This window comes from Hyperoodon ampullatus (assembly GCF_949752795.1).
Source record: "Hyperoodon ampullatus genome assembly, chromosome: 7".
Lineage (NCBI taxonomy): Eukaryota > Metazoa > Chordata > Mammalia > Artiodactyla > Ziphiidae > Hyperoodon > Hyperoodon ampullatus.
In genome coordinates this window covers 14899877-14909513 of record NC_136920.1, presented here as the reverse complement: position 1 = coordinate 14909513, position 9637 = coordinate 14899877, and the positions used below count along the sequence as shown (strand labels likewise).

General features: G+C 51.9%; 1 protein-coding gene across 1 annotated transcript; it reads right to left on the bottom strand.

The window, feature by feature from the left end:
* Positions 1-1214: 1214 nt before the first annotated feature.
* LOC307055715 (proteoglycan 3-like) lies at positions 1215-4688 on the bottom strand (the record flags this gene model as incomplete). The annotated part of the gene is made up of 5 exons (XM_079707916.1): positions 1215-1301; positions 2109-2220; positions 3046-3177; positions 3866-4179; positions 4628-4688. The coding sequence occupies 5 exons, from the start codon at positions 4686-4688 to the stop codon at positions 1243-1245; spliced, it is 678 nt and encodes a 225-aa protein (XP_079564042.1). The 3' UTR covers positions 1215-1242.
* Positions 4689-9637: the final 4949 nt, after the last annotated feature.

Here is a 9637-nt window from a genome sequence, read left to right as displayed (position 1 = left end):
AAATGGGAGAAGCAGAGGAGACCTGGGGCTGTAGAACCAGCATTGGAGCCACACAGCTACAGATGCCCCGACTTTGGGCCCAAGGCCCTGGGATGAGGGGCTTCCCTGGTGGCACAGTGGTTAAGAACCCGCCGGCCAATGCAGGGCACACGGGTTCGAGCCCTGGCCTGCGAAGATCCCACATGCCGCAGAGCAACTAAGCCCGTGCGCCACAACTACTGAGCCTGCGTTCTAGAGCTCGTGTGCCACAACTACTGAAGTCCACGCGCCTAGAGCCTGAGAAGCCCGCGCACCGCAACGAGGAGTAGCCCCTGCTCGCTGCAACCAGAGAAAGGCCTCGCGCAGCAACGAAGACCCAACTCAGCCAAAAATAAAAATAATAATAATAATAATTTTTTTTAAAGGGCCCTGGGATGAGAGGCAGCTCCTTCCTGAGAATGCGGCCCCTCTAGGGAGGGGAGGTAGGCTGGGGACCGGGGAGGGGACGAAGGATTCGGGGTGCAGTGAGGAGGACAGCCACCCTCCTGGGAATGGGGTGGAGAACCATCTCAGAAGAAGTTGGGGCCTCTGAACTCACACACAGGTGGCTGGGAGAGCGGAAAGTAGGGGCCATTATCATAAGTGACAAAGACACAGGTCTAGAGAAGCCGGCTGCCCCGACAGACTACTTTCTCTCCCCCCCTACGTGGTTAGCCCAGGTGGCACCTCAATGGTCCATCCAATTCTTGAATCCGCCACAGAGCCTCCATTTTGGAAAGCCGCCACTCCCACCCCGCCCCGCACACTTTACTGAATCCAAACAGAGCAACAGGGTCAGTTCCCCACCCCCTCACCAAAGGAGTTCTTCCTCCCAGAACCTGGGGGAGGTGGGGCGCGCGGTGTGGAATCCTCGGAGCCGGAACGAGAAGGACCGCCGCCTGGTACGCACTCCGCCCCCAGGTGGCGCTGCAGACACACCCCGGGGCCCCGCCCCCCCCACCCCCCCAAATCCGGCGCCCTACTCCAACATCTTTTACTTTCCTCAAAGTCCCACCCCACTCCCCACGAAACCGGAGTGAATGCTTCCAGGATTTTCCAACCCAGAGTCCAACTCCTCTAAAGTGCTCAATGAAGAAACAAGAGTCAGGAGATGCTGTGGGAAGTCTGGCTTTATGATCCGGAGAGGCTGAGGACAAGTGCCAAGGGTAGGACAGAGGCCACCAGGAGGGCGTGAAGGGAGGATCTCCGTGCCTCTGGCTTGGCTTAGAAGCCGCAGACGAAGGGCAGAGGTGTTTCGCATTGAGCTCGTCGCCAGTGACCCCCTAGCGGTAGAGAGCACAGTGATGTCAGCTGCCCACCTGCGTGTGTGGCCTGTGCTCCCTCCTCCCCTCCTCAGGCACCTCATATGTCATCTTTGCCTGCCGTAGTCATGATCCGATGGCCACAGGTTTCCCACACATCCGGACTAGCCATTGATCTCTTCCCTTGCAGAGGCAATGTGCTAAGTGCTTTATATGGACTATCGTTTAATCCTCACAATGACTCTCCAAGAGGTCAGTGCTGTCATCACTCCCGTTTCACACATGAGGAAACTGAGGCTTAGTGGGAGTGATAACTTGCCTGTGTCTCAGCTGGCAAGTGGCACAGCTGGGATGTGAATCTCGGCCATCTTACTCCAACCCATATGGTCCAGCCATTGTAATAAGTTCCCTCACATCTGGCAGCCATGCTGTTCAAAGCTGGCAAATTATGTCAGCCATCCTTAATGCCCGCATCTTCACCTCATGCCTCATCCACACCTGACATTCACATCTGTTCCTCCCATCTGTCCCCTATTCACTCCTTGTCGCCATCATATCAGAGGAAGGAAAGGAGCCCCCAGGCCCCGAGCCCAGCTTTGCCTGGGAGGATGGAGAGTCCCCATCTAGCCCCTGTACTGGGAGCCTCATCACCTGGTTTTGCTCGAAGGAATCCCTACATCTCAGCCCTCCTCACAGACAGGGACATTGGTTCTCCAGTTGGAGGGAGGGTGTGGGTTTGGGGAGGTGTGTTCAGGCAGCTCAAAGGGACGTGTGTGGGAGTCCACCTTGCCACCCCTTCCCCTTGTCCTGGTGCCCGGCCCCCCTCACCTCTGGTGCTCAGGGCCACACAGTCGCCTCTCCCATTCGCAGGTTGTCCTGAGGCCCAGTGTACAAAATTCCAGGCACTGCCATCAGTCCAGTGAAATTTCTTGCAGCAGAACTAGAGAAGAGAGAGGCTGGGTCAGAGGGCGGAGGTCCAGAGAGACAGACAGATTCTGGGTCTCCAGAAAGCCCACTGGGTATCCCTTCCTGAACACTGTATATATAATCTCCTCTCACTGACTACCTGCCTGGGATACCGTTGAGACCCATCCCTGAGCGTTCGCAGGCAATGACAATGGAAGAGCAAACATCACATCCGGCTATCACACAGAGCAGGCTTCTCAAACTTCACTGTGCACACAGATCTCCTAGGGATCTAGTGAAAAATGCGGATTCTGATTCAGGAGGTCTGGGGCGGGGCCCAAGATCCTGCATGTCTAATGAGCTACCCGGTGATGTTGATACTGCTGGTCCGTGAACCACACTTGAGAAGCAAATATAATGGCACTTATTTGTCCACAATCCCAAGGCCACTCTGAGAGAAGGACCCTACTTTAGAGATGAGGAAACTGAAATTTGGAGGCAGTCATTCAGCTAGTAAGGGACCAAACTAGATATAGAATCTATCTCCTGACGCCGGGAGTGTGCTGGTAAACGTGTAACAACCAGCTCTGGGGGAAGGTGAGAGGCTAGAGGGAAGAAAGAAACCTGATTTGTAATAATTGTCAATTTCCTTGGTGTAAATACATCCACCATGGCAGATTTCAAGCTACAAGCATGAAGCCACTGAACATGGAGTTAGGAAGAGAAGCACTCAATCATCAGTTCTCCTAAGCCGGTATGAGGCAGCTTCAGCTGCTGGGATGAGGCTTTATGCCAGCAGGTGGTCCCTTGAGGCAATCAGAAAGACCTTCGTGTACCTGGGAGTTGGCTCCTCGCTTACCCAGCCCTTGACGAAGCCTCCGATCCAGACCTGTGCTTGGTTGATCCTACTGACCCAGACCTGGATGCGATAGTTGAAATAGGAGTTGTGGATGGAGACGAGGTTGCCTCGGTAGCACTTCCTGCATATACTCTGCAGAGAGAAGAGTTGGGGTAGGAAATTCACTGTTTTCCCTCGAGTCCCTGAGTCTCCAGGAGAGACCGCCTCATCCCTTTCCAAGGCAGAAATCAGGGATCTATCGCCCCCCTGAATCCCGTCTCTTGTTCCTTTATTTGGTGTCAGGAACTTCTTGCAGAAAAGAATAATAATATTCAGAAGAACTACAGCCACCATTTACTGAGAGTTTACAATGACCCAGGGACTATTCTAAATACTTTCCATGTATTATTTAAATCCTCTCCACACCTCCAAGAGGTGGTACGGTACACCTCCATTTTACAAATTGAAGATACAGGAGCCCTGAAAGGTGAAGTGACTTGCCCAAATAAAATGGCTGGTGACAAGCAAAGCCAGGATTGAGCACAGGCATACCTTATACCAAAGCTTTTTATCTAAGCCAGTGGTTCTCAAAGTGCGGTCTCCTGACCAAAAATATCACCACCTGTGAATTTGTTATAAATGCAAACTCTTAAGCCCCAGACTTGCTAAATCAGAAATTGAGGAGATGGGACCCAGAAATCTGTGTTTTAATGAGATTTCTAGGAGACTCTGATGCATACTCGGCTTGGAGAACCATTGGTCCAAATGACAGGGGACAGAAGTTTGCCTCCACTCTTGTCTCCTCCACCTGGTCCCCCATAGTAACCTCCCTGCCATTTACCTGAGCGTCCCCAAACTTCCTCGGGGTCTGCACCAACAGGAAGCGGCAGGTCTTGCACCCAGGACCGCCTGGAAGCTGAATTGTGTCCTCTTCCTTAGGGCACTGCAAATCCTTGTCTAGGGCAGCTGGGTCTGACTCCATGGCCCCCTCATCCTCAAACGCATCTTGATAGCTGGAAGCCACAGCGTCCTCTTCCTCCGACTCAAGCACTCCATCATTCAGGGCCAGCTCTCCCTCCTGTTCCCCCGAACCTTCCAGATCCTGGCTCAGGTCAGCCTGTGTCTCTCTGCTGCCCAGATGGGAGGCATCATTCTCTGGAAAGAAGAGAAGAGGTAACCTGCCCTCAGGCCGGGCTCTCTGTTCTTCCAGGACCACGGACAGCTCTGATGGCCCCACTCAGCCTTCCGAGGGACGCCATCTGGAACCAAGACTGGAAGGATCCCTCGGGGGTTGGGCAAGCCAGAATTCTTGCATCACACACCCAAAGGCATGAGAACCTGGCTGACACCACAGGTGGGGTATTTTGGGAGTGGGAGGCAGCACCTGTGAGAAGCCCTCATCTTCACAGGTGGGTGTTTTTCCTGGCAAAAGAGCCCCGACGGAAAGTTCAGGTCACAGTTCTGAGTCCAGGAGAAATCTAACTAGAGGTGGGCTGGGTCAACTGAAGAGGGGAGGCTGTGGCCCTGGCTCACAAGAGCAAAAACAGATGCAGGAAAGAGGAGAAAAGAGAAAAATGGATGAGGGCGGAAGGGGAGGACTTACCCAGATAGAGAGCAGAAACTGTCCCCAGCAGGACAAGAGGCAGAAGCAGGGGGCATTTCATATCCCCTCAGTCTTGTGACAGGGACACAGCTTCACCTTTCCTCCTTGGGGACTTCTCACGTGTCTGCACGGCCCCTGGCACACAGTGGAGATGCAGTGTTTGCTTCACTGGTGGATTAAAGGGCAAACTAGAGAGCTTCCTTCTCCCCCCGTGAACAGACCCTGAGCTGGAGAGTCAAGAAAAGAACAGGGGGTTGTCAGCTCAAGTACAAAAGACCCTTTTTCCTGAGAGCTCCATCACTGCTCCCTGGGGCAGCACTTAGCTCAGATGCTAGCCGCCATGGGAACAGGTCTGCTCACATTGAGGGCCAATTTCACTCACACGGGGGGTGAAAGGGGAAGGATAGTGGCCATAATGGTCCTAAGGACAGGCCTCCAGGGTGTTTGCCATATAGGGTCCTGCTTCCCCCAGCCCTGGCCCTCTCCTTCCCGGGCAGCCGAGGGAGCACTTACGTCCTCAGAGTCTGGAGCCTCCACTCTCAGTGCCTCTGGCTCCTGGGTGCCAGAGGCAACCCTTATACTGGGCTTTTGGGGAAGTGGGAAGAAGCCAGGACGATTGCCCCAGGCTTGGGCTGGTGGGGGCGGGGGGCGACAGTGGAGCTGATAAGAGGTTTGCTCTGTCCTCCCACCCTTGGGCCCTGCTCTCTGCTGGGACATCAGGGACCTGCCTCCTGCCATATGCAGGTGCCCAAACATCCTTGTATGCTCGAGAAAGCCCCAGATGACTACTGTCCAGGCATGATTATCAGCACCCCTAAAGGGTCCCAGTCTGAACAATACTCTTTAGCCCCAGGAGCAGTCTTCCTCTGGTCAATATTCCAGCAAATGAAGTGGAGAATCCCAGGGAGAGGGAGACCACAGGAGAGGAGGTGGGAGATGAAGGGGAGACTCAGCCCTTCTGAGCTCTTATCTAGACCAAGTACGTTATGTGCATTGCATCCTTGAAAGCTCACCTTCCTAACCTCAGTCCCATGAAAATGTATGATTAGCCCTACTGCACAGATGTGAAAAATGAGATTCAGAGAGGGAAAGTGACTTGCCAAGGTTATGCAGGAAGTGGGGGAACTGGGATTTCTAAGTCTTTGGGGCTCCCAACATTCTCTACCCACACCATCTCTCTCTCTCTCTCTCTCTCTCTCTCTCTCTCTCTCTCTCTCCCAGCCTCCCTCCTTCACTCTCTTCCTCTCTCTCTCCTTCTCCCTCTCCATCTCTTTCTTATCTTTAATATGTGAAAAACTTATGCTCCTTCCTTTATGCTGTGGCTCTAGATCAAGTTTCTCAACCCTTGCACTATTACTATTTGGAGTCAAATCATTCTTTGTTGACGGTTGGGGGAGGGGCTGTCCTGTGTCTTGTAGAAAGTTTAGCAGCATCTCTGGGTCTCTACCCACTAGATGTCAACCGTGCCTCCCCAGATCATGTCACTCAGAAATGTCTCCACACATTTTCAAATGTCCTCTGGAAAGAAAAAGTACCCCTGTTGAGGATCACTGATCTAGAACATGCTATTTTGTCCAACCTTGAGGCCTATCTTTCTGGTGGGGAGGCAGCAGCTGGAATGGAAACCTTCATGCAGAGTCATTCAGATGCTCTGTGGGCCAGCCTCCCCACACCACCCCGACTCCCCATCTCCCACCAGCCCTCTTTCATGACCAAGGTCAAGACTGAGGGGAAGGCACTTGCCTCAGTTGCAAAATTTAAGGGGACACTAAAGAACTCAGTAGTCAAGATAAATAAATATTTAATGCCATCTTTCTTAAAAATCAGAATCGATGTAAAGCTACCATGATGAACAAAACGTCAAAATATTAATCAATCAAGTTCCAGCCACATTCACTGCAATCCAAGGAGAGGCCAGCAAGTGCTGAGCCTTGATTTTGCCAGACATCACTGCCAAGAGCTTGTGGCCCTGTCAGGGTGGGTGACTCCACTCTGTGATATCCTAGCTGGGCAGTGCATATTTGTTCCTTGGATTCCAGCCCAGCCCTCCAGCGCTCAGGGCATCAGGGACAGGTCACCCAGAGGGTGAAAAGGCCTGGATTCCTTCCACTCCTCTGCCCTCTCAGGGGACCTACAAATGGAGAAGTATCTGAGTGGTCACTTCTGGGCCTGAATTCAGAGTAACGGTCTCGGCTGTTATCTCCCTGGCCCAACGGACGCAACCCTCAGCTTATCTACCTGACTTGGCGGTTGATTGTCTAATTCCAGGGCCACAAAACCTGGTCTCCAGAGTTCAAGCAGGAGACTTCCTTAGCTGGGGAGGGGTGGAAAACTAGCCCCCCTCCCCATTATTCTCCCCAGTCCTGGGGCCCAGGCCAGGGGCCTCATTTCACTCAGTGGTTGGGATGAGCAATAAGGTTGGCTACTCCCGTTAGCCAGCACCACGATAAGCTTTACAAGCGTTGCTTCATGTAAACGTCCCTGTATTACACATTAGGAAACGGCATCTCAGAGAACTTAAATAAGTTACCCAAGATTACACAGCAAGTCAGAGACAGGCCTAAACCAAGACCTTTTGGCTCCCTAGTCACCCCCACGCCTGCCTTCCCTCTACTTCCTCTCTCTGGCCTGCCTCTCCCCGGGGTTGACCTTGGGCAAAGACATCCCAGGGACTTCAGGGCCCTGCTCAGTCACCACGGTGATATCCGATGTAAAACTGGAAATAACTCTTTTTTTTTTTTTTTTTTTTTTTTTGGCCACGCGGTGCAGCATGTAGGATTTTAGTTCCCCGATCAGGGATTGAACCCACGCCCCTCGCAGTGGAAGCGCGGAGTCTTAACCACTGGGCCGCCAGGGAAGTCCAGAAATGACATTTTTGAAGGTCTACCACATTCCAAACACTATGCTTCATTAAGGCTTTCCCATCCATTATCCTACTTACTTAATCTTTACAATCATCCTGCCAATTAGACACTGCCATCCCAGCGCGCAGACCTACCACACAAGCTCAGAGAGGTGAAATAACTTGCCCAAGCTCACACAACTAGTTAGAAGTGGCATGTCTGACCCTAGTCTGTTTGACTCCTACATCCTTGCTTTCTTTGATTCACCCTAATGTGTTACTCCCAGACTAGCCAACGGTGCCCACCTTTTCAGCATCCATGAAACGCCAACTCTCTGGCTGACTGTTTGCATCTATCTTCACAGGGGTTTCAAACTCTGTCTCTCGTCTCAAATTTCCATCCAGCCCCACGTTATGCAGAGGGCAGCATAGTGTGACGTCTTGATAGAATGGAATCACCATTCCAGGGTCAGCCCCTCTGGGTCTCAGTTTTCCCATCCATAAATTGAGGCTAAGGACAGGACCTACCTCAAATGAGATCAGCTCCAGTAAAGCCCTCAGAACAGCACCTGGCATGTGGAGCTGGGGGTAGCCCTTGTCAGGAAACTGAGACCGAACTGTGACCCTAATCAGCAAGTAAGTGCTGAGAGCTGCTTGAGCTCCCTCTCTGTGTCTGGCATGACGATGCAAGGAACACTAGGGTTACCACTGTAAAGACACAAGCTGAGCTTCCCAGAGCTTCGTTAGCGTCATTTTGGACAGGAAAAATACCACACAAGCCCTTATTTGGGGACATAAGGCCAGTCCTCTTATTTCATTTAAAGCTTTTTTTCTTTTTTTGGGGGGGTGGTACACGGGCCTCTCATGTTGTGGCTTCTCCCATTGCGGAGCACAGGCTCTGGACGCGCAGGGTCAGTGGCCATGGCTCACGGGCCCAGTCGCTCCACGGCATCTGGGATCTTCCCGGACCGGGGCATGAACCCATGTCCCCTGCATCGGCAGGCGGACTCTCAACCACTGCGCTACCAGGGAAGCCCTAAAGCTTTTCTTGAGGATGCATCTTTAACATGCATCCTGTAATGTGCACTGTAGCATGCACTGCTTGAGGCATTGTCACGGAGGGGATGCACCCATGTAACCCAGGCCAGGTCAAGATACAGGATGTTACCCAAATGCTCCTTCATGCCCCCTTCTTGACATTAATCCCCCAAAGGAGACCTTTGTGGACTGGAAGTCACGCTTCTGTCACAAACCACTGCCAGCAAGAGAGATTTGTGAGGAATAAAACAAGGTCTCACCTGAGCACAAAGTCTCTTGATACAGACACTGGCACCTATTTAGTGCTTAATACATGAGGGGTTTTAAAAAAGAGGGGATGTGTGTATACGTATGGCTGATTCACTTCACTGTACAGCAGAAACTCACACACCGTTGTAACGCAGCTATACTCCAATAAAGATCAATAAACAATTAAATGAGAGATTTTGTTACTCTTTATTAGTAGTACTGGAATAAAGAGAAGCAATGCCTCCCCACACCAGAATACAAAGTCCATGAGGGCAAGGAGGGAACGTTCTCCCAGTGCATCCTCTACGGCACACAGCACAGGGCTGAACTCGTAAGAGTGTGTCAGAATTCCACCGTCACTGAAACCAAGAGAACAGCAGTTACAAAGGACCTCAGTGTGATTTCTATCTTTTTCAACTTCCTGTGCAACCTTGAGTAAGTAGCCTCTTCTATCTGGGCCACCAGATAGAACGGAATCCCTGGGGCCATCTGTACTTCTAAGAATTTGAGGAGCCCTGGAGGAAATGGGCTTCGGAGCATTGATGCCTTACTTTCTGCTCACCTCCCCATTAGAGGGAGGGTTCAGAATGCCTTCCTTCCTCACCTCTGATTGGGACTCCCTCATCTCCAGCTGGGTTGGAGTCCAATGCCCCAAGATGAACCCAAGGGTAGATGAGTCTCTCGTGCCTCCGCTCTGTGCTCTGTCCCCATATGATCATGTCCTGGAAGCAGCCGACACTTCCAGACATGAAATCCTAATGGTTCAAAGAACATGCTCTGGAGATACTTGAATCACAGCACGGGTCACATTTAGATGTTCAGCCTTGGGTAAAAAAGCAGGTCATAACTCCTCTGAGCCTGGTTCTGTACAATGGGATAAT